Source organism: Patagioenas fasciata, chromosome 8 (assembly GCF_037038585.1).
Source record: "Patagioenas fasciata isolate bPatFas1 chromosome 8, bPatFas1.hap1, whole genome shotgun sequence".
Taxonomy (NCBI): domain Eukaryota; kingdom Metazoa; phylum Chordata; class Aves; order Columbiformes; family Columbidae; genus Patagioenas; species Patagioenas fasciata.
Window position 1 is genome coordinate 29,391,025 of NC_092527.1, and position 27,754 is coordinate 29,418,778.

Sequence of the window (27,754 nt, forward strand, 5' to 3'; positions counted from 1 at the left end):
GCAGCCTCCTTTACTGACATCAAGTTTGGGGCAGATGGCGTGTTCAGGAGAGCAGTACTATGGACTGATAAAGCCTAGAGGACGTTACTCCCTCTTTTTCAAACGAAACTTGCTCAGCATTATCCTGTAGTGGGATCCACACTGACATTCCAAAAAAGGATGGTTGGTGGCTACCTAAACAAGCAGATTTTCAAAATAATGTAAATCCCATAATCTGTCCTGACATTAGCCCTGACTTTTTAGAGCCCTCAAGAGATTAATCTACAGAGAAACTGTAAAAACTGCTGTTTGCTCTGTTTGTTATATCTCAGATAGACATACTTTTGTGTCATAGATGGATGGCCTTTGCAGATGTTAAACACCAGGTTTGTGTAAAGGATGTGAAACCCACGCTAAGCCTGCCTTAGAGCTGCTCTTGCTTTCATTAAAATAATTATTATTTCAGCTCTGGTTCCCCCCAAGCAGAGAACAATAGAAAATTAGAAAGGTTTTGGAAATGGACAATGAGCAGCTGAAGGCTTTGGGAAAAGATTTTACTTTAAGAGGACAGGGAAGATTGATATCTTTTATAAGAAGATAGCTAACAGGTACAGAGTAATGAATGGGTGAGAAGACGGATGGGGACTTCTGTTGCCACCTGCTAATAATATGAAAGTCAGATTAGAAGGTGGTGAATTCATTCCTAATGAAAGGAACTATTTGTTCACAACCACCATCTATGAAACCCGTTGTTGCAAGACAAAGCATTGGGGCAAGGACTTACAAACTAAAGAAGAAAAAAAAAAAGAGGGGTTAAAATGATACCAGCTGGAATATCCACAGCAATTGCAAAGATTAGGAGAACCTCGGTGTTTTGCAAGGCTCTCAGTGTATTTATTAGGGTATTATAAGGGTATGAGCTCTTGGTTTTGCCCCTGTCCAGGGCTTTTCCCATGGTCAGCTACAGCATGGTTGGTGGAACATGTTACTGGCCACTGTCACTCAGAGGCTGCAAGAGAGGGTGGCCCCAGCTGCCTCAGCCCAATGTGGTAATGCCTGCTTGCAAACCACCTTTCTTGTGTCAGTCTTTCCAAGGCTGCTAAATTCACACATAAATTGGGATGCTTTTGCTTTTCTGCTAAGTTACTGGCTTTGATAGTCCTTCAGAACTTGTCTCAGATCTGGAATGACACTTTGTCTTGTGAGTACGTGCTGGGGGAGAGGTGGGTGGTTATAGTTAGATTCCTTTTGACAGTAGGGATTTAGAAATTGCTGCATTGGCTCAGGCCTGGGATCTGCCCAGTGCAGGGCTCTGGATAGCAACAGCCAAAATCAGGTATTTCAAAGGACAGTGTGAGGCCACAGAACAGATTACTAAAACAGAAAGCTGCCCTTTTATATCATTGGTGTTTGTCCACAGAATTGGAAAAGCAAAGGTTAAGAGTTTGTTTGATCCGAGAGCACAAAAGCTGGAAAATCCCATTGCCTGGCTGATGTTAGTTAACGCTGATGTTTTGTATCCTCCAGGAAATTACTTACGTGCCTGTTTTCTCTTAGGAAAAACAGAGATGTGCTTACCTCAAATGGCAAGTTTATGGTGGCTTTAAGTTGGTGTAAAAATAAGTAATACTTGTGTATAGTCTTACAGCCTAATTGTGCAGAGGCTGTCCAGTGGGGTTCTCATTTGGGAAACACCCCTGGGCTGGGCTGGGTGGAGGCTGCAGCAGTGGTCACCCAGGGCTTTTGGCATGTGGAAAATGGGTGTCTTTTTCTGACCCTGCTGCAAGCTATCTGGCTGGGGGATGGGGGGGTCTGTTCTAGTTTGGGTTTATTTTTAATATTTTTTGCTGGTGTTGCAAATTAGCATTTGTAAGAATCATATGTGGTTTCTCCCTCTCTGTCTTCTGAAGTCCTGAAATTGTTGTTGAAACTGCTACTAAAAAAGGGATTCAGTGAACTCTGTGAAAAAAAGTGTATTCCTTCCCTTGTTAAATATTTTAATGTGTTGAGTTCCAAAAGCCAAAGAGGCCAAAAGCAAGGGGAGTTGCCCCTCTGTCAAATATCCACAGAGCTGCTGCTGGGACGCATGGGAGTGGCAGTGGTGTCCCAGTCACCCCCGACAGACGAGGACAGCTGCTGATTAAAGAGAAGCACGAAAAAAGAGGTTGCTGAACTTTCAAAGTGGAGGTAGAAAGGGAAGTTAAATTTAGATTACCTTCTGCAGTGTCATCTCTTACACTGCTGTGGAACTTGCTGTACTCCTTGCTTGGGAGAGGACAAACAAGACATGCCATCCTGGGCACCAGATGATAAATTTGTTTATAAGGCTTACTTGCCCCTTGGCATGAAAATGTCCAATGAGATCAAGCAGAATGAGAAACCTTCCATCAGGGCTAGACACGTTTTCCTTGGGGAGGGGTGGATTAAAATGTCTTCCCATCACCTGTCTGATTCTGGAGGGGCCCAATCCTGATCCTGCTGAAATCAGGGGAGTTGTTGGTGTTTCTTTAGTGGGCCAAGAGCTGAACAGTGCTGTAAGAGTTGCTCAGAAAATATGGACCCATGGTGGTAGGCAGAAGGTGGCATGGGAGTGCTTCGGGTCTGTGAAGACTTTACCCAGGTCCCTGGGATCTGGAGATACTTGGAAAAACCATGGTGGTTGCTCCTAGGGCTCCAGTGCCGTTCAGCAAGCAACGTCAAGCTTTCTTGCTCCTCAAAAACGGAGTAAATGTCTATTTTTGCTTAGCAAGGTTTAATCATCACTGAGGAGCTGTCGGTTCTTGCCAACGTTTTTAATAGATTCCCCTCCGCTTGCAGCACCCGGTCTGCAGGGAGGAGAGCGCTTCTGCTCCCGAGCTGCCTGCTCGCACCCGGCAGCTGTCTTAAGCTTCAGGGCTTTGCCTTCTTTTTTTTTTTTTTTTTGGTTGGCTTTTTTTTCAGAACTGCCCGACCTGATGTCATTTCCCTCTTGCAAACAGCCCGGCTGGGCTGCGTCTGAGATATGTCACGGGGAGTGGGAGGAGGAGGAGGGGGAGCCAGCGAGTGCGTGCAGTGTCCCGGGACCCTGTTTACTTTGCATTCCCAGCCGAGGAAGCCCTGGTTTAAATAGGATCGGAGGATCGGACTGCCTCAGCAGATGAGGAAATGGTCACTGGGGGGCTTTAAATTCCTGCATTCCCATGCGCTGGTGCGGAGGATGAGCCTGCAGAATGCCTTTCCTCCTGGGTCTCAGACAGGTAACCGGCTTCTGTGCGGTGGGAGCTGCTCGCTCAGGTGGAGGATGTGGCTTATTGCTTTTATTTTTATTCCCCCACCGCCAAGGAAATGATTTCCCAAAACGGAACCATACAAACAGCCCTTCACCACCCGTGGCGTTTGATCGAGGAGTGTGGTGGTGTGAGAGACGCTTTTTATTAGCAAAGATAGAGCACAACTGCGAGCCAGGCACAGAAACTCCTGTTGTTGTAGGCTTTGCGGTGGGGTGGCTCTTTGTGTCTTGCTCCTCTGCAGGTTTTATTTGGTTGGGTTTTAGAGTACTTTCCACAGTCCTTAATATGGAATTGTGTTTACACTACTTAAAAACATGCCAAACTTGGAACCCTCTTCTTGTGCAAGCAATATTTTGATCATTACACTGTGTTTTGTTTTATTTTTTTTTAAGACACTTTTATGTATATCATCTCTGACAAAGGTCACCAAACAGAAAATGGCAATGTGCTGTGACTCCCACTTTGGTAACTTTTTAATTGTTTTGGGAGAGTTTGAGCTTGAACAAGAAACTTGGGATAATTTAATTGCTGGTAAGGTCGAGTGGAATGAGAAACGGTAGCAACTGCCCAGCTGCTCCCCGCTGGAGGAGGTGCCAACTATGTGTTCCTAGGCTCGGGGAGAGCAAACCCTTTTTTTGTTTGGGAGGCACATCCGTAGGGGAATCTAGCTGTGAACTCTTCCCAGCACTGCTGGGATCTGTAATCCGCAATAAATAGATATTGCATGATATGAGAGGGCTGCTTGCGGTTTCTGATTTAGAATTGAAAAATTCAGGATCAGACCGTGGTGTGTTTTAAGCTGCCTACTTTCAGTTGTTTAGAAAGGAAGGCAGAAGGACTTCCAGCACACTGCTGAGTAAACAGTGCTGGCTCTTTCTCCTTATCAGTTCAGTTTTTGGTGAAATGCAGCTCCCCCCACCCTCCCTTCCACCCTGCTGGACTGAAACAGTTTTACATAAGAAACTACCTCTAGCACAATGACCTTCTGTAATTGAATGCAATAGCTATAATAATAGTTCACTTGTTAGCACTCAGGGCAAAGAGACTTTCCCTAAAAAGCCCAGGACTGAACCAAGAAGGGAAATTCGGGCACAGAGGCTGAATGAATACCTTTAGGTAACTCTCAGCCTGCAGTGAGACAGCTGGCTTAGATGTTGAGATTGCTTGAGTCTCCTGAGTGTGCTTTTCTTTAAAGTTCCTACTTCTAAATTAATCTTTTTGTTCTAGAGAGGTGTTTGGGACAGCTGGGGTGCTGCACAAGATGTAAAACCAGAAGTTAAGTGTAATTTGTCTTTATTTGTTCAAACTGCGAACATCTGGTTATCTCAGTGGGCTGGATGGTACTTTTTGCTCTGCTTCTGTTTTCAGCATTGATACAGAGGCATTTACAGGAAGCAGAAAAAGGTGTTGCCTCAAAACACAAGGGCAAAGCTCTTGACTATTTTTATCCACTGATGAAGGATATAGTGGGAAAGAGCTGCTTAAACTTTTCTTAGTTTTAACCATTTTGAGTTTTAACCATTCTCCAGCTTAACAAAAATCTATTAAATATTTGTAATTGTGTCCTTCATGCAGATAGTATTCAGAAATTTCTTTTTCCGCTCCTAAAAGAGCAGGAAAAGAAAAGTTGTTAGTGAACAGTGCTATTTAATTAAAAGTGTGGGAGGATTTCAAGAACATCTCGTCATCAGCATCTGCCTCTATTGTCTCCTGTGTTTGCACTGGGACTGCAAACACTTGGTTGTCTGGGATGTCCTTTGCTGTTGTTGTTCCCATTCCACACGTGGGGTGCTGATGCCGAGTGGGGTGCCCTCCCATGAGCTGTGTGGCTGGGACAAAAGGGTCGTGGTAGAGTCTTGGCTCCCCAGGACCTGCACCCCTTGCTCACCGAACCACTGGTTCCGCTGGATCTGCCTTCCCTTCTCTGGGGGCTGCTGGCATTGCAGCACATGGACAGCCAAACACATAGTAAAAATAGGGTGTTTGGTTTGGGGGTTGTGTGTTTGTTGGGTTTTTCTTTGGTTGTTGCACTGGGGATGATGTTTAAATGCCTCAAAAGCTAGGTCAGCTCTGTCTGGCGTCAGCGCTGTGTGGGTGTTTAAAGCTCCTGTCCCAGGAAACATGATTGTAGAGGATCTCAGCTTTCAGTTTTAAGTAAGCATTTCCTCTTAGGGTTGCAGGTGGAAGCTTGAACACGGTCATCTAGTTCACTTCATAAATGTAAAAAAACCAAAAACCAAAAGTTAAAATGTTGGGTTCCTAACCTTTTCAGTTATCATTTTAACTGCTTGAGATTTTTCATTGTTGTAAACTGTTTGGTGGTTTAAAACAACAACATGCAAGACAGCCTCCTCAAAGCTGTAATTTCCTAGAAGCATCTATCTTTAATGTGGAAGGGCTGGGACTGCAGCTGGGAAGCTCCTAGCAGGGCGTGAGGGAGGTAAACAGCGTGGCACTCAGATCCCAGTGTGCAGTTCTGGGAATCTGAACCGAAACTTGCCATAAACAAAAGTGAAACCTGCTCTTACTGAAATAACACCAAAGGGTCCACGACCTGGGAAAGGACAGTGTTCCTTTGGAGTATTTCCACAAGATAAATGGACGCAGCAAACCAATTTGTTCCTCAGATGAAGGTTAATAAAACCTCAGAGGTTCTCCATCTGCTGGGGGTGAAGAAGGGGCTGCTGTGACTGATTAATCATGGTGATTTAAGTATAATTCTCCTGATGCTTGCATTAGTGAACCAATAACTGTTGTGGATTAGAATTCCTATTTTGAAGATCTCTATTGTGCCTGGAACAGCTCAGAGGCATCATTTCTCCCTCACTTATTATACTTTAAATGTTGGGACGTTTGCATTTAACACATTGGGGCTTTTTTGCACATTCTTATGAAGAAATGTCCAGACTTGGTGCATTTTTCTGGCCTCAACTGTCTTGTCTAAGGCAGGCTTGCAGGAATTTATCCCCTGACATGCTGGCAGGGGCTGGCACCCGAGGTTCCAGTAACTCCCAGCAAGCAAAGCCACTTTTATCTTTACCAATCTTACCTCCTTTTGTGAAATTGAATCCACCATAAGCACAGCACTTGCTTAGATGGTGGATTTTTGCTTTTATGTTCCAAAGGACTAGCAAATGTAGTGTTTATGAAGAAGGGACACATCTGGGGGCTTTGGTGCACGCTCAGCTGTGTGGGCGTCAGTCCTGAGCTGCCCCGCTGGTCTGGGGTTCAGCTGCGGCTCTGCCTGTCCCCGCTGCGGTCCCGCTTGCTGCCCTTCTCTGAAAGGATCTAGTGATTTTTTTATTTAAGGTGAATTTTCATTAGGAACTGGGGGACAGCTGGCAAACCAGAAGTTGCAGTGAACCCTATGTACAGCAAGATTGGGTATTCCAGCCTAATATTTTCAGTAACAATTTTAACTGACTACCACTTGAGTCTCTTATCTGACAGAGATGCTCATCTTCTTTGGTAGCTTTGTGTTTGCATTCTTGTGAGCTGTTGCTGATGGGCTTGGCTAACCAACACTAGTGATTGTCTGATGTGTGAGTTTGAGTAAAAGCCAACTCAAAAATAGTGGGTATCAAATACAGTTTTTTCAGTTGGTTGTTTCTAACATGTTTAAGATACTAACAGTCGCTTCCATTCTGTTACTCTGGGTGCTTAAAGAATATATATGGTTCAAATATCAATTGCGAGTTACTCAAAATACATATTTTTAATATATTTTTCTGGAGATTGTGTCACTTGCTTAAATCCATCCTGCTTTGTTGTTATGGGTGCGGCTGGGTACTGAAAGCGAGGGGCTGCTGCCTGCGAGTAATGAGATTAGTGAAATAACTAGGTCAGGATTCTTTTTTTTTTTTTTTAATTATTAAATAAATGCTTATTACCAAAGACCTCTCTGATGGCCGCTAAACTAGAAGGTCTGGAGCGGTCACAGGTTGAGCCTGAGTCCTGTTAAAACCAGTAGCATCTTGCCCTCCGGCGGATGCCAGTTTGGCAGTCTCCCCTCTGCATGCTGCTGGGCTTTTCACTGTGTCCCACTGCTTGCCTGCCTGTTTTCAGCTCCTTGCCCACCCCTGTCATTCCATCGTTAATCCTCATCCCTTCTGGTTCAAACAGTAATTTGCTGCATAGTGCCTTGACAAATGCTGTACTAAAGCTTGGAGAGAATAGGCAATTAGACTAGGTCTGAAAAAAAATGGGGTATCCTAGAAGGGAGGAATGGCACGTAACCTGCTGCCAGTAAATGCACATCACATTTCAAAGTGTCTTCCAGGGTGTCTGGGTATTACCAAGGTCAGGATGAACAGATACTCTTGCAGGTTGAATGACACAGAGGCCATATAAATGCGAGGGCGCTCATATTTAGGATGGTGGAGGCTGAATTTCTGTGGAAAAAGAAGACAGAGCAAAAAGCTAATATGCTTATTAGATTTCTGTGATATCAGCCACTGCTGGGTTTGGTTACCTGGTTAATGCCAGCTGAGGAGTCATCTTTTGTAGGTGGTTCACTGCCAGCTATGCACTTTTTGAGCGTGGGCTGTGGTGTTTGTTGCTGTAGTTGCACGTATTAATTTTCAGCTTGGAAAACAGCCACACTGGTCAGGAATTTGCTCATCTTAGTCTTTCTCTCTTTTTGACATAGCAACAGTGTTCCCAGGTTAACTGCTGACTTTTCAGAGTAGAAAAGCAAGAAGTGCCTTGATCCTTTTATTGTCATGGTACTCTAGTGTCAGTTCTCATTTCCCTCCATTTCCTACGTTGGCTTCAGACACAGTAAATCCTAATAGAGTTACAGGTTTTAAACCCAACCATTTAGTACTGAAGATTGTTACAAAAGTAGGGTAAGGAGATCTGATTCCACCCTTTCTTGCAACAAGGGGGCAGTTCAGACAACTTAAGAGACCTCCTTGAATGCCTCCTGTCTTGATTAGGCCTCAGGTTTTGACCTTTAATTTGTCACGTAGACCTCCAGCAAAGGTCCAATACTAAACTGGAAGGTGGAGAAAATGATTGGCTTTTTTCCCTGGCACTGACGTTAATGTTTGCTGTAGCTTCAGATGTGACAACATATGACACTGCCTTGAGCTCTGTTATACCTACCACTGCTGGATATTTTAAGGATTATTTGTAAAAGCACTTGACAGCAAAAGTGTGCTACTGGCAGGGTTGCCAATGTGGTTGTGGGTTTATCACAAATGCCAAATATGAACAAGAAAATAATTAAAAAAATCATTTTTATTCAAACAAAGTTGCTTTTTGAAGTTTATGACGTGAAAATTAATCAAAATAGCCATATCTGAAATGTGAAGAGAGTCTCCAAACACACCAGGATGAGATCTTCCCAACTCAACCATTTTTATGAGAAAGAGTCTGCACAAATGGCCTCTGTGGACTGGGTGGCGAGAGGAGACAGAATCTAGGACTGCAGAGCCTTCTCCTGAAAGCTCCCAGGTTTGGAGTGTATCTCGGATCCAGTGAGCCCAGTGTTTCAGATCTGCATCAGATTTTTGGATGATACCAAGGAGGCAGCGATACACATGCAGCCTAGACTACGTGCCAATTTACAGGACAAAACCAGTCCCTGGCAATTAGCTGGAAATCACCTCAGCCTTGCAGGTGGGAGATAATGGATGGCATGTTCAGTTGTCTTAGTTGTGAAACAGGAATGTTCTCCTCTGATGGAGCTGAACGCTCTTTGAGAGCAGACCCGTGTAGATGCTGCTTAGCAGTCCTGTCTGGAGGTGTCTACCGAGTGCTGAACAAAGGCTGGCGGGAGGGATGTGCTTGCCTGGACAGCAGGAAAACAAAACTGTCCTTCGTCAGGGAAACCTGCGCTGGAATGTGATAGCCACTGGCAATTGGGGGAGAAAGTGCTTTTGGAAATAAACCTTCCCCCTCCCCTGTTTTCATAAGACTACCTAAAAAATGCAACAAAACTTCTTTCTAGTAGTTTGATAAAAACTCCATGATGCTAAGAATGATTTAAAATTACCATTACAAGCACTACTTGAAATGGAAACTAGAAACAAAGGCATGTCAGTAAAATGTGAGTGCTCCAATTTCTGTGGGATAATTTTCCCCCCATATATAGTTTTCTTACCTCTGAAACTCCTGTTTCAGTCTCATACCTTGTCCATACCCGTTGGCGTGGAAGAGGCAATAGCGTGCTTTCATAGCGCAAGCACTTGTGATATTGTTTCCCCAAGGCATTTAGGCTGTAGATAACTATATTGCTGATATGTCTTAAGTAGTTACTGTTTGGCAGCATATGACACAAAGAATGAATGGGAGAAGTTGAAATAATACAACCCTGATGGCATGAAGAGTGCAGATTGATGGAAGTGCTTGGTGGTAGGCAGAAGATTCCAAACAAAAAATGTCACGGTCTGTGTCACGGCCTGCACTGCTGGCAGCGCGCAGCCTCTTGCTTGGCTTGCAAAACAGTGCAAGAAACCATGCACTGGCTCTTCACAGAAATGAGTCTTAAGTGAAGAGAGAAAAGGAGACTGAAACACTCAGTCCGAAGGAGGTACCTGTAAGGTGTCCCAAAACAATGCTCTCCTTGCGCTAGAATCTTTGCCTAGTAGCACTTTCCGAAGCTTTGTTGCTTTTATGTTTTATCTCCTCCCCTGTGCAGGGCTGAGTAACCAGCATTGGAGGAGCTGTGCTCTGAGCAGGGGTCGGGACATGTGATCTCCTGGGATCCTTACCAAACTAAATTATTCCTTGATTCTGTGAAACTGTTTGGAAACAAGGGTGACAGTTGTGGGCCTGACACGTGGCACGGAGTTTGACAGCTCCGTGTTCCCAGAAACGCATCGGTGACTGGGCTGGCACAGGGCTGCAGAAAGGCTCCAAGAGGAGCTGTGCAGACTTTCAGGAGCACAGCTGGGGGCTGGCACTGCAAGGACTGTAAAACCCTGGACTTTCTGAACTGTGGGAGCTGAGCTTTAACTGTGGGAATATTCAGAGGTACCAACACTTATGCATTAGCAAGGAAGATGATTTCTCTTGATCAGTGTGTAAAGCAGCTCCGGACAGTAAGATTTGAATTCTGTTTTAGATGGGAAAGCAGAATGTTGCTTGAGACTTGATCTCCAGAAGCAGGTGGGAACAGCCTGCAGAATACCAGCTTGGCTGCTGAGGATCTTCTGTTCAACATGTAGACCTATCCCCTCATAGATCTGTTTGCCAGCTGGGCTAACAAGAAGCAACCCTGCACTGTGGAAGCAACCTATGGCACTGTGGAAAGGTGGTTTCAAATATGAGATTGGCAAGAGGGAGGAGTCAGGAGGTTCAAATAAAAAGATATTGTGATGGAAGCCTCCAAAACCAGGACCGCTGCAAGTCCTTAAGTGAGAAAAATAGTGATGTTGAACCTGTTATAGGTTGCTGCCGCCAAAAAACACCAATGTGTTCCTTATTGCTTCTCTTTGAAGCAGACAACGTTGAACGGAATATGTTTTGGGGAAGTATAGACATGTAGCCAAGGACAGACCAGTGTTGTGATGCAGAGGAGTTCCTGAAATGGCACTGTGGGACTCTGTTCTTTCACCAGCTCCACATGTTTCATTTGCTGGTTCAACAGATCACATTGATCTTCATGTGTCACAAGCGCAGACCTCAGCCAGCCACTTTCTAACTTGTGCATTATCTACAGGATTGCAATTTTGCAATGAGATCTTAATTTCTCAATTCTGTTGATGTGAGAGCCAAAATCTATGCTGTTCATCAGTTGCATTAGTTCTGCAAGGCAAACAAAAATGAGGGAAAGTGTAAATATAAGAACAGATAAGAGAATAGATGTGTCCTGTTTCTTGTTGTTTTGCTGACTGAAATTACAATTTTTGGAATGAATGGCATGCCTGAAGCAGAAAATGCTGTGCTAGCTCAGTACTGTCTCCTAAAAGTTGCTCTCAGCTGCTGGAATTAAGAGATGGAAAACACCACCTTACCTTATAGGAGAATGTCATGTCTGCTATTGGCATGTGGCATCTCAAGACAAGAATATAAAATGTTTGCTTCAGCTACCTGTGGTAAAGCACCTTGACTGATCCGTCCTGCAAAATGTTCTCTGTTGAACCTTGGGTGGTAGGATGTTCTTCTGCCTATAGAAGCGATATTGCTGCCGCAACTCAGGTGCTCAGGTGAGGAACCCACAGGCTCAGTGTTGGGGAGGTTACGGTTCCAGCCAGGGTGCTGCATGGTGGGGGAGGGCTGGTGCTCCCCCGGGTCCCTAAATAAACTGAGTCTCCTTAAGAACTTAGTGCAGGACTCTTCTGCATTGAAACTGCTGCCTTGCATCACTTGTTCAGGGAGGTGATCCATAATTTGAAATGGACCTGGTATTTTGCACATATGGGGACACCACAGAAGCTTGCGAGAAGTGTGGCCATGGCACGCTCATGTGAAATAGAGGACAAGTGCAGTTCCGCAAGTGTTGGGATCCACTGATGCTCGTTCCTCTAGCCTGCTGCTTGGGTTTGCTGTTCTTCATAGCTGATTGGGTTGTCTTGGGATTTCTCGTTTGGTATTTTTTTGTTTGGGGATCTTTTTCTGGAAAAGTGGTGCTTATAAAACAAATTCTTTCAACACATCTTTCAGTATAAACCTTCCCACATTTTATTTGCCTTATAATAAAATTTAAGTGCCTTATAGTAAATTTAGGCTTTGCTAAAGGTTTGTTTGCAACATCAAATTTTTTTAATTTAGATCTGTTTATTTCTTAAGAAACTGTGTAGTGTTTTCTAACTTCCAGGTTGCCCCAGTGCCTATTAAAGGAGGTACAAACCACAACCTATATAATGCTTCTGTTCTCCTGTGTCTTGTACTTTTTCCCACCCGTGTTTTCAGACTAGCAGGAAAACAAGGGCTTTTGTGAAGCGGTTCACCCTGTGAGGGACTGAGACCTCACACCATAGTCCTTTTCCATCTGAAGTGTCCCAAGGACCTGCTGGGTGATACGGTACCGCTGACTTGGCTCTTCTCCTGGACTACTTTGCTATTCCAGGAAGAACTTTTACAGGAATGCTGATCTTATGTAAAGCACATGGCTAATTACGAAGGAATCATTTTAGATTGGAATCTCGCAAGAACATTCTGTAGTTATCATTTAGATCTAAATGAATCCAAGCAGTCTTTTCTCAAGTTATAACGTTCTGTTTATGAATGCATTTCCTCCACTTGGCATTCAGCCCCAGTAATACAGCGATATTGTGTAAAATGTGGAACAAATGACATCTCTTCTTTAAGAGAATGCCTGGCTAACAAAGCAGGGTAACTTGTAATGGGAAAGGAAAGGACTGATGAGAAAGCAGTGGTGACTAGATACTAAAGCAATGTAATTGTTGAGTTTGGAGATACAGTTTTCTCCTGGAGAGTCCTTTGTGTTCTTTGGTGATCCTTAGCTGCATTTTAACCTCTTTATGCATTTTAGAGTTTCCGAAGACCATAACTTGAGACTTTTCAAATGCCTGTAGATCATTGAGTAAATAACATTTACAGAAGATACTGACAAAGCATCTTAAAAGTGTGTCTGTTTAATTTTAGGACAAGGAAACCTGCATGGGTGTCAACAATCAAAGTTACATATGTGAAACGGGCCACTGTTGTGGACAATCCCAGTGTTGCAACTACTACTATGAACTCTGGTGTAAGTCCTTCTGTTTTGTATGGCTTCCCTTCCTAATCTGCATGGCTCTCATCCCACACTACGGGTCTGGCTTGTGTCCCGTGGGGTTTTGTGTTCAGCCTTTGTTATGTATTGCCATTTGCATTTTGCTGCAGCACAAACCAAGTTGACGTGACATGGGAAGGGAAATAGGATTGTTACAATGGACATTACCTGCTTTTTGAGGAGTAATGGGTCATTTTGCCACCTTCATGATGAGATTTGTTGTTTGGTCTTTTCACTGATTTGGGCAATGCTGGGGGTACTCAAAAAAAACAAAACCGAAAACAAAAAAACAACATTGTATGCAAGTGAGGAAACCACGCTTGAGGAAGAAATGCCAGTACACATAACACTAGCATTTTATGCGCTCAGAGAACTAATTCAGTATCTTTCATCTTATTGTTTTAGTTCTTTGCAAGAATGACAGTTTGAATCTGATTTATCTTTCTAAAGCTGTCCTTTCCAGGAGAGTGGCCAGGATGTTTATTTTGTTCTCTTCAGGACACACTGTGTTTGGAGTAAAGAGGGTCTTGGGCAAATCCTGTGGACTGACAGTGTCTGAATACTGTGGGGTGTGAGGTTCATTGCTCATTGCAACCCCTTGTATCCCCTCTTTCCCAAAATCTGGGGTTTAAAACTACCCATGTCACGAGCGGTTGAGTGAATCTACTTGCTGAAGTCCCTTTAGATGGCAGCAGGCAGGTCAGAGCAGGTTGACAAAACTCTGGTAAAGAGAAATGGAAAAATGGGATGTTGAAAGGATAGGAAAGTAAGAACTGCTGAATTTTATGGGCAGGCTTTTAGAGTTGTGGCATTCTGATGGTGTCTTCCTTTCTTGAGGAGAAGCACAAAGGGTTGCACACTGATGTTGATGTGGTGGTGTTCTGCCAGGAGCCTAGGCTGAGAAGGCATCTGTGCTCCCAGAATTTGGAAATGTGGAACTCTGAACATTGTACCCTACATTAGAGACTGAAGATATTTTCTTACCACACCTGATGGTATCTTGTAGTTTTTATGCAACTGTGCCATCTACTTAATCCCTCTGCTGTGCCCACAGTTTCACTTTCTCAAAGTAGCGTGTGTGTGGAAATGTATTATACATACAGAGTGTCACTTAACCTGAGTCCAGGGACAGGAATAGCTGACACTTCATCCTTTAGTCTAGAAACACGCTTTTACTTTTTAAATTAACCAGTGAAGCATTGAAGACGTGGTTGTAAATTAAGCAGGACTCTAATAGACTCCTTCAAGGCACAGTGTGCATCAGACTGTAGTGGCTGGCTGTGTCAGTACTAATGAAAGGATTTAAGTCTACTACAGACCTTTTACAGCAGCTTTATTTTCAGAAGTCTCCAAACAGTTCAAGAAATGGTTCAGGACTATCTGGGCAGCTCCAGGGACTCTGACAGGATGAGAAACAGGCATGAAAGTGTGACTGCCTTGGGCTCCCTTGTTCAGATCGTAGCAGTCAGCAACACAGGCAGGACAGATGGCTGGAATTTGTTTGGACTATGTGGGGATATGTGGACAAAGCAGAGCGGGGAAGGTCAGACCCAGTTTTGGATTTGTGTGGGTGGGAATGCAGAGGAAGAGGCATTTGTGCAAGGCCTTACAGACTCTGTGGCAAGCAGGGTCTAAATTGAGCAACAGCACGGAGTACAGCTGCACACTGCAGCTTGTTGTACGGTCACCGTGTTTCTTGCATGGACATCGTGGACCAAGAGGCTCACTTTGAACTACATACAAACAATACAGTCTGAGCAACAGCCCCCTGCCATTTTAACAGAATGGTTTTACTTTAACTGTGCTCTCAGTATGGCACAAATTTTTATTCTTGGCAGTGCCTGACTGCACCATAAAAGTTCTTGGAAGATAAAACCAGATTTTGTTAGAAGGAAGCAGAATATTTCAGTCTTCTTTCTAGAGCAAGCACACAGGTCATAGAATAATAGAATGTCCTGAGTTGGAAGGGACCCACAAGGATCATAGAGTCCAACTCCTGTCCCCGCAGAGGACAACTCCACAGTTCACACCACTGGTCGTGCCAAGATCGTGGAATAAACATACTGGTTGCCCGTGCTGCTGGGTGGTTTCTCTGTGTTGAGATTAATGTTCCTTCTGCATTGCGGAGGGCATCGTATGCCATGCTGAGATGAGAGGGGTAATGTAAACATGAGATCTGTTCTTCTAGGCTCTCTGCAAATTCAGGCGAACATCCAACGTTGATTTAAAATTGGTTAATGTTTTCAAAGCTTGCTTTGCCATTATGAATGTTAAGAAGTTTCTGGGATGGGGGTTGGAAGGAGGCACAGGGGGACCATGTCATTTAAATGAAAACTCATATTCTAGAGCTTGCGACCACAGCTGCAGAACTTATCTGCCACTCCAGGGACTGTTGAGTATCTTTGGTGGGCACGTGTGGCGGGGCACTCTAAAGACCTTCAAAGTGAACAGCAGTGATAGCGTATGTAAATAGTCTTAACATGAGCAGTGAATTGATGGTGTAGAGAGCAACAGCTTTACATGCTCGTGGGAATAGTTTTTAAAAGTTAATAATAACTTTTGGTTAATGAACAGTTAACTTAGCAGCACCTTTTAAGTATGGCTTCATAGTTGTTCTGTGTTTTGATTTTAACCATTGTGTACATGGACTCAAGTAGCTTTTGAGAAGTTTCTGCTCCTCTTGACCTTCTCAGACCACCAGTGCTTTTATGTGCCTGAAAACAGACCTTCTTGCTAGTCATGTTGAATTAAACCCTGGATTTATTTACCACCACAGCTTTATGGGGAGAAGCGGTGGAGGAGGGTGGCATTTAAAATGGACCGGTCTGTCTTTGCTGGACATGCCTTCTGAAATATGATCCTGTCTTGTGGTCATTTGGAGTTTTTCCCGTAGAAAGGATCTTTTTCCCCATTTAAGAATTTGAGGGAAGTTTGACATTGAAAATGACTGATCTCAACATTTCTGGACAGCAATTAAGGTTGTAGTAATTATAAGCTTGAGAGTAATGGAATAGGATGCAAAATCAAGGTATTTTTTTAGGGGGTAGAATGTAGGAATGGAGAGCATGATATGCCAAGCAGGTGGACAGCGTGTGTTTAAAATTAGATAACAGCCCGGTTCACATTCCCCACCCATCTCTCATTAAAAAAAAAAACAAGTTACCGTGTTGCCAAATAATAAAACTATATTCAGGTTTTTATATATAGGTCTAATAGCTGTATAAAGGTCTAATTAGTTCTTAGCTCAAGCTTGGTGACATGGGGGAGGGAACAAAGTGCAGAATGTCTTTTAATTTTGTTGGACTAAAATCACTGAAAGGGAAGAAGGAGCTTTACTGTTGCATTTCCTCAGGTAGGGAAAGGTGTGTGTTTGGGTGGTGGTTGAGCTGGTTCAGCATTTTCACGGAGTGTTTTCTTTGGGTTCCCCAGAGAGCTCGTGGTCCCCAAGGGTGAGATTGTGTCTTGGGACAATGGCAGCAGCTGTTGGATTTTGCTTACTATCAGGTTTTTTTTTATTCAGGTCTGTTATGATGTGATTGAGATTTGCTGGAGTTTTCCAATGTTGGCTCTTGTCCAGGCCTCACAGGTGTCATATTGCTCAAATGTTCCAAAATACCACTTTTCAAAATACAGGAGAGAAGGTAATTGAGAAGTGCAGTTCCTGCATTTTGTGGGTTAAGAGTTAATGGTCAGAATTCTGGATTTTCCCAAGTTTAACTGTATAATGTGGACTGAAAACCAAATCCAGATCTCCTGCCATCCATCCTTGTGTTTATCCTTGCCTGTTGAGGACCGGTGTGAAATTAGATGATTCCAGAGGCTCTGAACACAGGAAGCAAAACTGTGGGAAGTATTTTGCATGGTGTGGTTGAAAACATAGTCCACTGTGCTTCAGGAATCGTAGAGCACGGAAGCAGGCAGCTGGTCCATGGGTGCAGAAGATCTGTTGTAGGATTTCAAAGATAAAGGGCTTAGCTGGTCTTGGGTTGTTCAGGTGCTGTACAACAGACCAGCACTGGCTGTGAGGGAGTGTTCAGATGTTGGATGTGCCTATTTTTGTTCATTTTGGCTGCTTTAATGATCCTCTCTGTTTCTGAAAGAAAAAAAATAAGATCTTGACTGTTTGGGCCCTAGTGGAAGGGTTGTACAGGAAAAAATGTTCTGTTTGCAGGCAGCACAGTTGATGTTTTTGCTGATTTTGAACATTTTGCTCATTTCTGCATACTTCCCCTTGGAATCTCTAGACAGCTCTTTTCTCCAGAAAGCATGCTGCCAGAAAATTTTGGCAAGGACTCGGTTAGTTGCTAAAACTAAAGCAACTGCTGTACTATGTACATGTTCCAGGTCAACTTTATAATAGGAATTCATTTACAAGATTTTGCTGCAGTCTCCAAAACCCTCAGTCAAACAGTACATCAGTCCCATGTTTTCTTCCTCATCCAGTGTTATCTTATCCTTCAGTATAACCACATCCTTTTTCAGAGCAGGACTTGCCCTGTTCCTTGCTTCTTACCCAGCCTCCTACATGGCTGTACTTGCTTTCTCTTTGCTAGGGGTATCAAGCTTGACGTTTGGCTGCTGTTACTCCTCAGCTGGTGCTTCAGCGATAACGCTGCCATGACACAGCCTAGCTGAAAGTATAGGGCAAACAAAACATGTCACAGCAATGCAGAAACTTATGATAAATGGGGTCACTGAAGGGGTTATTTCCTGATTTCCTTGTACTTTTTGTAGCCTAATCCAGGCAGCAAAGTCATGTGAAGCTTGTTTTGGTGTGGCTCAGTAGAATTCACAAACCCAAAGAAGGCAAGCTGTTTTGCACAGTCCAACTGTGCAGATCTGACTTTTGCCCGGTGTGTCCTGCTTCCGTCTGCTCCGCGGTAAACAGCAAGGAGAGATGAGAGAGCTTGCTGGTGGTGCTTGAGCCCCTGCCTCCCGTGCCTCCAACCCAGCTACTCACCAAATAGCCAGATCTGTTGGTGCAGTGTTCTCCAGATCATGTTCCCAGGTGTTCTGAACATGGTCTCAGCAGGATGTTCCCCTCTCATCTCTGTTAGACCAAAGTTCAACATACGTTTTACCAATATAGGTGTCTTGGGAGGATTAAGTCAGCTGGATTTGACTGGACTTACAAATGTGTCTTCTGAAGCACAGGAGCAATTGCTTTTCAAAGGCTCCTTCCCCAGGAGAGAGGCGTAAAAACAGAGTCTGCAGATTCATTGCTTCAGGTTGACTCTCATTGCAAGACAAGCAAAGGATTTTTCTGAAACCTGTCCTTTTCCATCTCATCTCGTGGCAGCAGGTATACCGTGTATGCTGGACACTATTCTGAAAATTAGAAACCAGCTCTGGTTAATGTCCATCTCCTTTGTCTGAGTTACCAGTTCGGGAGCAAGCAAGCGGGAGTTGGAGATATTGTCTTCAGCTTTTTCCTTTTGCCATTGTACTCCACAAATATTCAGTAACTTTTTCCCGCAGTGTGGTCAGGCTGGGGCTGCAGTTCCACTGATTTAAACTGACATAAAACTGTCACTGAAAGTCACAGTTGTTCTCTTGCTGCTGCGTTGTTTGGCAGAGGAGTTTCAACCTGCTCTGGTTCCCTCAAACCGGTTCAAAGCACAGTTGCACACAACTTTGTGCTGGCACGAGAAGACGTGGAGGAGGCAGCAGGAGGTATGGAAGAGACAGGCAGGAGAGGACCACGTCATTTAGCAGCCGCTTTTTTGCCTTCTTAATGTTGACGGGCTTGTGGCCTTGATCCTTTCATCTGACATTCTTGAGCAGCAGCTGCCTTGATACGTACAGGCTTGTGTCTGGAGTGGCAGGAGACCACATGGTCTCTGTGCCAAGGGCGCTATTAAACCCAAGTGCATCCAGGTTGTGGTACCAATTAAATCTCTCTCCTGTTTTTATGATAGAGTTGGCCCTGTGAAAGACAGTTTTTTTTCCCCATGGCTGACTGTGAGGCCACCATTTGGGACATCACTTTTTAGTCAATGAAATTGTCCCACTTCTCCTTCTGTTCAGAACCGGCTCTCATGGAGCCAGAGCTATTACCCAGATGCTTGTCAGGCAGACACAAAACCACTTTGCAGTATGTTTTGGCTTGCTTTTAGGGGACTTCTTGCCAACAGTACGATGGCATTTGCCCAAGTTTACCGTGAACTTGAGGGCAGATTTCTCTGTTCCTGCCCTTGGAATGCTCCAGAAAATGTTTTCCATTTTGCACAGGATAAAAGGAGCTTCCCTCAACGGGAATGCTGATGGCAACATCCCAGGCAGCAAACACAGTAGAGCATCCAACTGAACACTGCTCACCCCTTCTTTTCATAAGGAAGGAATGCTCTGGGTTTTTTATTCTTGAATTATTTTATTTTTAAGTTTGGGCAGAACTGTGGTTGGTGTCCCAGGAAGGTTTTTCTTGAAGCTCTAAGCCTGGCATGTTCTTTCATGGCTGACAGAAAACATGTCCAGTGTGTGCCCACGTGAGGGGCTCCCTTCCCCAAGGAAGCTGTATATGTCGCAGCTTTCTCATCCTTAGGTATCTCCTCTGCTTGCGAGATGATTTTCATGGGAGATAATTCTGTTCCCAGGTCTTTCTGCAGCTCCCATTCTGACTCTCTGAGCTTGGCACTCGTGTAGAGCATACGGATCTGAGCCTGTCTTTGCTGGGTAAGAGGTTGGTACTTCTCTTTCTTATTTTCGTGAATGGCTTCGATGTTCTGGCAGGGAAATCTCTTGGCAAAACCCAGCTCCTTGGCTGTGTGTGATTCACTGTTTGGTTGCATCATTATCTACCCATTGACATCACCAGTGAATTTGACAGAAAATATGGCAGTCTTTCTCAGTCCTTGGCCTTTTTTGAATTGGAGAGTGTTTAAACTTCTGACTCTTCCATAAACCAAGAGTGAGCCTGAAATTGCCTTTAGGTCTGACAGTCCCCTGGTGCATGTTTAGCTTCAAACCGGTGCGTCGCTTCTGTTGATGCTGTCCATCAGCAGTTGGTTTTTTCCGAAGACCCTGTTTGCTCTCTGCCTGTCATGTTGCCCTCAGATTACCACGAGCTTTTGTTCCCGGTGGTCACTGCCAGGTTGGCAGTGGGAAATACTTTCTCTCAAATCAGACATTAAATAGCAAACTTGGCTCAGGATGCCCAGTGTCTCCCAAACTTTTCTCCTTTTCCAGTGGCTGCAGTGACAGCTCAGTACAGTGCAGCTGAAAATAGCTCAGGCCCATTTGTGAAGGAGGCACATGCTGTGAAGGCAACTAGAAACCCAGTTTTACTTGACTTTTAGAAACCTTTTAATGCCCAGCTTCTGTTGCCTTTGCACATTTCACATATTTTCAGCACAAGGCAGAGCCAGTACCTGCTTTTGCCATGAATGAGGTGTCAGCGTGTACCATTACTGTGCTCATCCTCCGTGTTTCCCCACTCGTGTAGTGTTGTCTTTGGGTGAATTTGAAATTCTTCTCCTTCCCCTCCTGCCACATGAGGGGCTGTGTGCATGGGCCAGTGCTGTGCTGGGCTTGCCTCCCTGCTGCTGGTTTGTAGCCGAGCATCACCAGGTGTGCAAATGCAGAGCTCAGCCCTGGACATCTTCACTGTTAGCTCCATACTTTTAGACATAATATTTACAATTGCACTTGGCCTCGTATGCCTAGCTTTATTCCAGATAAATGACCATACTATATCTTTGCTAGGCTTTTACAGTTTTTCTGTTCTGCAGCCAGAATTGCAGCTGTGCCCAAACTTCTGGCTGGGGCGTGTTGTAGAACCTTTCATGGGGGCCCTGGGCTCCCAGCACTGTGCTGGGCTTGCAAGCAGAGCTGCGCCCTCTCCATCGCTCGGCGCTGGTACCCCTGCTCAAGTGACAGCTGAGGAGCCCTTTGTGTGCCTCAGTACCTATGGATGTCCCATCCTGTTGCTTCCTATGTACTGGGGGGGCTTTCAGCCCAGCGGTGCAGATGTGCTGTTGTGTGACAAGGTGGGGACAAAACCATTAAAGAGGACTCTTCAGAGCCAGGCCAGCAAATGGCTGTGGTGGGCATGCACTGCTGACCTCCTGCGATCCTTAGGCTTGTGCTGAGTCAGGGGTTGAGTAATTCCTAGAAGCGCTGGGGAAGTGTCAGCAGTTAATGAAACCAGGCAATAATGTGGCATTAGTGGGTTCTTTTTCTGGAAATTCCCATGAAAAACAACAGATCGCATCCACTTGTGGTTGCAAGTGTGGATAGACCCTTTGCACAGGAATGGAGGTGTTGTTCCTGGCACCATGGCCAGATTGCAATCCAGCAAATTATGGCCTGTTTACTTAAAAAGCCACCTGTGATTTCAGTAGGATCCAGCATTAATTTATTGTCCTAAACTGTTGTATGTTGTTACTGCCTGTTTACAGAGTTGTCGCACGTCTTCCCAGGGATGGCTGAGCTTACTTTGACCCCTACTCTGAGCTTGTGCATCGGTTTGTCTGCAGAGCACTGTGGGATTTCTTTGGAATGGGTAGAGAAGTTTTCTGAAGAACTAGATTTTTTTAGTCTTCTGGATGCAGGCTTGGGTGGGAGCAGTTATTCCCTGCAGAAAAATTTGGCTACTACAGCTGAGATTGCTTAACAGTGGCAGTTCTCCAGGACATCTCAACTAAGTGCTGCCTGCTACCATTGCATCTAGAGTCCATGGAAAAGGACATGATCAAATGTGTTAAAAAGCATCTGTTTTCATGACTGTGGCTAAAATCCCTGGATAGCTGGGTGTAACTTTCCATTGTTTTTGAAAACATGATCATAGACTGCTCTTCAAAAATGAGGAGTACTTGGAAGTTGAACTGCAGGCCTGCTTCAGTGCAGGGTGGTGTGCTGTGCCAATGCTTTTGATGAGCATGTTCTTGCTTTTGATGAGTATGTTCTTGCTTCCTCTGCAAGCAACAGCCAAGGAACCTCCTCTTAGTAAGAAATAAAGTCTATTGGTGTGAGTCTTCGAACTGTGAGACAGTGGTTGCAAGTACCTGGCTCTGGAGGGAAGAGTGGACTAGACCAGTCCCTTAAGGGACTTTGAGAAAAGGACCTTTGAGAAGGAGGAGGGTGTTTAGAGGTCAGTCAACACTTTCTCAGCTTTGTTTGAAGGAAGTGCAGAGAGCAGCTTGAGCGCTTCCTCCCTTGCTTCTCTGGAGTGAAGATCAGAGTCTTCTCTCTGCCCTTCATGGTACAGCGGAGCAGGCTGGCTAGAAAAACTGCCTAGGAACCTTGATTTCCAGCCCAGCAAAAACATGGTGTAACACCTTCATTTGATAGCAGGTTTTGATAAGTTTGGGTATAAGGCAGAATCTGGTCCATTAGGGAAACAGGTTGTGCAAGGCAAGAGAGAGATTTCAGTTTGCTGTGCCCAAATACATGGTGAATTTGGGTTACGACACAGGGAGGTGAAAGTCCCTGCTCAAAATGCTCCGAGGCATGAAACAGCGTATCCAGTTCACCTGCAAACAGCCCAGTGCAGGGCTCTGGGGTGGCTGATACGGGTTGATGCACTTTGTCCTGAGCCATAGCAATACTCTTCTCATTCCTCAGATTCCTAAACTGTTCACCTTTCCCCACCCAGCTCTTAGCAGAGAAAACATCACTAACTCAGCAGGGGATGCTGAAAACATCAAGGTATTGTAAAGGTGGGACTAGAGGAAAAAAAAAAAGGCAGTTTGATCTCCCAGGGCAGAATGGCCATGCTGAAAATGGGCTGCAGGAGTCTTCGTTTTGTCTCTTTGGGAAAAATGAATAGTGGCAGAGGTCTTACTGAAAGAAAAACAGTGTTGTGATGTCTGCTGAGGAGTGATTGCCAGGCCTACATGTTTCTAAAGGGGGAGCTCTCCTGGTATCCTTAGCTGCAAAAACAGCTTGAAAAAGATGGAGATGACAGACACCTCTGAGGCCGGTAGGGCTGAGGGTGGCAGTTGCAGGAGACAAAAGCGTCATCTGCGGTGAATGTTGCAGCTCTCTGAAATGTGTCTCAGAAACATTTTTCTAGTGCATGCAAGCATGAAGGGTGATCTACAGAAAGAAGGGCCTATTCCACATGTTGGAGGGAGTGGAGAAAATTCAGGAAGTGCTCTTTTAGAGTTCCTTTGTAAAGAGCGGTGGATGTGTGGTACAACAGTGCACAGAAACCAGCAGTGGCCACAAACAGAGCAGAAGTTAGGTTTCGTGAGGATTCAGAGTGGGGGGCTAGTTTAATTGCATTTTGGATAATTTAAGACATTGAACACAAAAATAAGTTTTAAAAATATTTTGAGACATTTATCTAAAAAGAGTATGTTTTTGTTAAGCATAACAATGAAGGATTTGGGCTGGAAATTAAAGAGCAGTGCAAACAAAAGCAAAACAGAGTGTTTGGGGTTTTTCTCTTCTTCTGTGGTCAATCTGCAGAGTGTCTTTTGTGTCTTGATTGTTATTTTCAAACCCGAGGGGCTGTGGGAGGCAAGTTCAATGCTATTCACAGCTCTGCTCATATTTTCAGCTGGAAGAAATAATATCCAAGGGGTGGGATGGGTACGTGGGGGGAACCTTAGCTGTGTCTCCATGTTTCATTCTTCTCCAGAGTTTTGCCTATCGAACATACTCGACATTGTACCAAAGAGTGTTCAGTGTTACCTGGTGCGATCAAGGCCCTCAGAGCAGCAGTATTGCACGCAGGCGCGTCCGTGTCGAAGCCTCCTGACACACCGTGTATTTTGCCTTTAGAGCAGTGCAGGGTTCAGATCCAGGCTTTCTGATGATCTCCTCCATCACCTTTGTGGGGTTTGCTGGGGTTGGATGTGGCTCTCGCGCTGTGGCTGACACTTGTTCTCTCCCCCCGCAGGGTTTTGGCTGGTGTGGACCATCATCATCATCCTCAGCTGCTGTTGTGTTTGCCATCACCGACGCACCAAGCATCGTCTCCAGGCCCAGCAACGGCAACACGAGATCAACCTGATCGCTTACCGGGAAGCCCATAACTATTCAGCCTTGCCCTTTTATTTGCGTATGTACTTCACACCGTTTTTCCTGGGGGTCGTGGGGAGCAGGGCAGCAGTGAGTTTCCCATGCTGGGGGGAAGCAGGGAGCAGTGGTTGGACTCTGCAAGAGGCAAGGAGCAGCTTTGCTGCCTAAGCTTGGCTTGTAGAGAGGAGGTGACATATTCCAGCTGCTGGATGCATTTGAGTTCCCTTGAGTCTGGAGTTGAACCACAGCAGTTACAGAACCTTCACACCCACCCTTGATTTGGCTATGTGAGTGCAGCGATTCCCTGGGTCTTTTTCTGAGAAGGTTCTTAAAATATCTCATTCAGGACTTTGTGAATGCTCCTCCTTCCCAGCCTGCACTTGCTGCCAGTGGGACTGAGATGTGGGAAGTGGCTTCACAAAATTTGGTCAAACAGGCTGAGTGGGAGTGGTGCCCCAGCAGGGACTGTGCTGGCTCCCAGCCTGTGCTGCAGATTGCAGATGATGCTGTTGGTGAGCAGCTCCAGGAGTTTGCACGAAGCCCATGGCTCAGGGAAAGTACAGTCGCTTTGTTCACTCCTTTGTGCCCTGCTGCACAGGAGGGAACAGCGAGTCTGGGCCTTTTGACTGGAGGTACCACAACTGAGTTTCCCATAACAGACTGTTGAATTGCATGTATGAACTTCCTTTTCTTGTTTAACTCTTGCAGCCACCTCAGAAATAATCCCCAGCAGCGCTTTCCTCCCCAGCACTAGGGATACACAATTGCACATGGAAAACTATAGTGCCTTTAAATGTTTCCCGTATTCAAGTCCATTCTGTCTATATAGGCTATTTTATTGCCTCTTAAAAAAATAAACAAAATCTTTCATAGATTTGAGGGACTGTAAGTATAATAAACCAAGCTTGCTTGCTGCTGCTGCCCATTTATTCTGACTGCACCAGAAAAACTGAATCCAGAACTAAAACAACAACCAAAAGCCAGCTTCCTAAGGGCCTTGGAACTGCTCATGTCTCTTCATATTTGCACAAATCTTTGTGAGATGAAATCTTTACTCTTGAAAGTAGAAACTCAGCTAAGAAGCCAGTGTTGAAGAGGGCTGGTGAGCTATCTCCCAGGTTGTTCCCTCCAGCCAACACAGGCCATCCATTGGTGTGGTTTATGGGGCTGTATTGGGGTACAGAGTACACGGGGGTGGTGGGAGGTTCTCCTGGTGGCCATAAGTGTAGACTTGAGAGCCAGGAGATGCAGCTGTTGTTCCCAGCTGTGTCCACCTCCTCCTGTAGTTGTGCCTCCTGCGCGGCAACTGTTGCTTCTCCGTGTAAGGCCCATTGAGCTGTTCAGCGGTAAGATGCCAGTAGATGACAAATGTCATACTGACTTGTATTAGTGCCTCGTCTCCTGAAATAAGCTGTTCATGGTAAAACTTCTCCTTGCCTCTCACTTCTAGGGTTTTTGCCAAATTATTTACTACCTCCCTATGAGGAAGTGGTGAACCGACCGCCGACCCCCCCGCCACCATACAGTGCCTTACATCAGCAGTGCGTCCCGGCAGGCAGCAGTAGCACAGTCCCGGACACACCAAGGAACCTGCAGCCAGCGCAGAACAGCTCGGCAGCACCCAGCGGCAATAACAGCAGTGGTGACAGCACCGCATCCCCTGGCCTTGGGGACCTCCAGCCCTCCCCCACCACCACGCTGGTCGAGCGAGCGGTTGCCAAAATGCAAAGTGTTGAGCCTGGAGGTACCAGCACGGGAGCCGAGCTAGTGGAGAGGGCTGGCCCCAATAAGGATACAGAGTGCAAGGAGGAACTGCTGAAAGGTTACAGCTCTGAGAGCTTAGAGCAGAGCAGCGCCATTCCCGACGTGAAGGACAAGACGCCGGGCAGGCAGCGTCGTTTCACTGGTGACTCGGGCATTGAAGTCTGCGTATGCAACCGGGGCCATCATGACGACGACCTCAAGGAGTTCGATGGGCTCATCGATGATGCTCTGGATGGGCCCCTGGACTTCTGCGACAGCTGCAGTGGCCGCGCCCACGGGGACGAGGAGGAAGGGCTTTTTAATGCCACGGAAGAGCAGCACCGTGAACACAGCCACCACCACCTGCCCCGGCAACCGGTGTGTGTACTCTTGAACACAATAAATGAGCAGGACTCTCCAAACTCTCGTACCAATAACTCCCACAGCTAAGGTGGCAGAATGGAAGGGAGAATCGGGGAAAAAACCCACACACAACAAAGAAATACGAGTAAAATAAGAGGATTAAAACTTTAACAGGAGGAAAAGGTGATACAACCTTCTTATTTTAGTTTATTTTTCTTTCTCCCCCTCCAATATAATTCAGGGACTAGTCCCTGAAGGCCCGGCTCGTGGGGGACGGGTCACTCTGGGTTTTGTTAATCATGTCCGTCCTGCTCTGTGGGGCAGGGACTGATGTTTCTCAATGAGACCTTCTAACAAATGGAACTTTCTCGATGATGATTTTGGTGATGGTTATTAAGAGTTTGTTGGTTTTAGTTTTCCAGAACACTGCTTTATCTCGCAATCAGTAAAGCTCAGCAAATCTCACCCTGGGAGGATGCGAAATCACTGTAAGGCTTCACCCTCCAGGTGTCTTCCCAGAAGCAAGCAGCTTCTGACAGTGCCGGCAGTCAGTAGCCCAAGAGTTCTGGTTTGATATAGTGCCCTTGAGGTATTGGGGATTTCTTCTTTCTTTATCTTCCTTTCTTCCTTTTTTTTTTTGTTTTGTTTTGTGTGTGTTAAGTTTTCCCGAAGCTGATGAATGCCTGAACACATCAGCCCTGTAACCTCTGGTGCTTCAGTGTTTAAGACAGCAGGTAGGAAATTTCCCACTTGAAGCTGGTGACTGAAGGACCAGTTTCTTCTAGAAGGAGTGTTAGTCTACTGTAAGCAGTTTGGAAAGAAAAGGTTTGCAGAAATTTGCCTTTACATGTCATTTTTAAAGACAAGTGTATTCTTTCAATGCCTCCAAGAGCACAGTTAGAAGTAGAATCCAGGCAGCTGGGCTGCCTTCCAAGTACTGTGGTCTGCGAATGACCTTTTCCCGGTGTGCTGCAAAAGGGCTTGGCTTTATTTTTTCCTTAGTTTGCACCCCGAGAGCAGCACACTTGAGTTGGGATGACAAAAAAGAACAGGGCTCTCTTTGGCCAGCGTGCCTTCAAGCTTCAGCAATGCATGTTGAACAAATGGAGACGAGAGCTCCGTCCATTGCAAAGGGATGACTTACCATATAGATGTGGAAGACCTGTGCAGTATTTTTTTTTTTAATCCGAAAGTTTGGTGCGATTCTAATGTTGACCACTTAAAAGAAATGAATGTCTGTTTTCTTTTTTCTTTTTTTTTTTTTTTTAATGGTGGCAACTGGCTACTGTACGATGTCTGTGAGCGTGTGTGTGTGACTGCAATCCATGCATGCGAGTCCTACTGGTAATATGAAAACCTGCTGTATGACTGCAAGAAAATTTACTGTAGCTTTGCTTTAATAAACGGTAGAGATGTTGTTAGAAACAACCCGAAGGGAAGGAAAAAAAAAAAAAAGAAAAAGAGCTGAAACTAACATTCCCTGGAGTGCTCCTATGGAAGAGAGCACAGTTTGGACTATGTATCTTGTTCTCGGGTTTTCTCCCCATCCCTTTTATAATTATGGTCATCCAGATCATTACTGTTATAGGGAAAAAAAAATTGAAAGCTGAACTCAGACATATTCAGATTTGATTGTTTGAAAACCAAAATCAGTTTTAAATAAGGTGGAAACCAAAATATAATGCCTTTTCTGATAACTTGCCCCGTGTATGTGTATCATTTTGTGAGTTAAGAGCAAGTCTTTAGTTTATGT

At 45.0% G+C, this 27,754-nt stretch overlaps 1 protein-coding gene across 3 annotated transcripts in view; it reads left to right on the plus strand.

The window, feature by feature from the left end:
* The window catches only part of WBP1L (WW domain binding protein 1 like), a 59,469-nt gene extending 31,771 nt beyond the window's left edge, over positions 1-27,698 (plus strand). The window contains exons 1-4 of one of the 3 annotated variants that reach the window (XM_065843899.2): positions 3,019-3,215; positions 12,804-12,906; positions 23,774-23,935; positions 25,346-27,698. In XM_065843899.2, the coding sequence (XP_065699971.1) occupies positions 3,189-3,215; positions 12,804-12,906; positions 23,774-23,935; positions 25,346-26,088 (1,035 nt within the window). In that variant the 5' untranslated portion in view covers positions 3,019-3,188 and the 3' untranslated portion in view covers positions 26,089-27,698. Of the gene's footprint in view, positions 1-3,018; positions 3,216-12,803; positions 12,907-23,773; positions 23,936-25,345 lie in introns of those variants that run through there. The other 2 variants (XM_065843898.2, XM_071812109.1) reach the window with 2 other exon arrangements.
* The last annotated feature ends 56 nt before the right edge of the window (positions 27,699-27,754 follow it).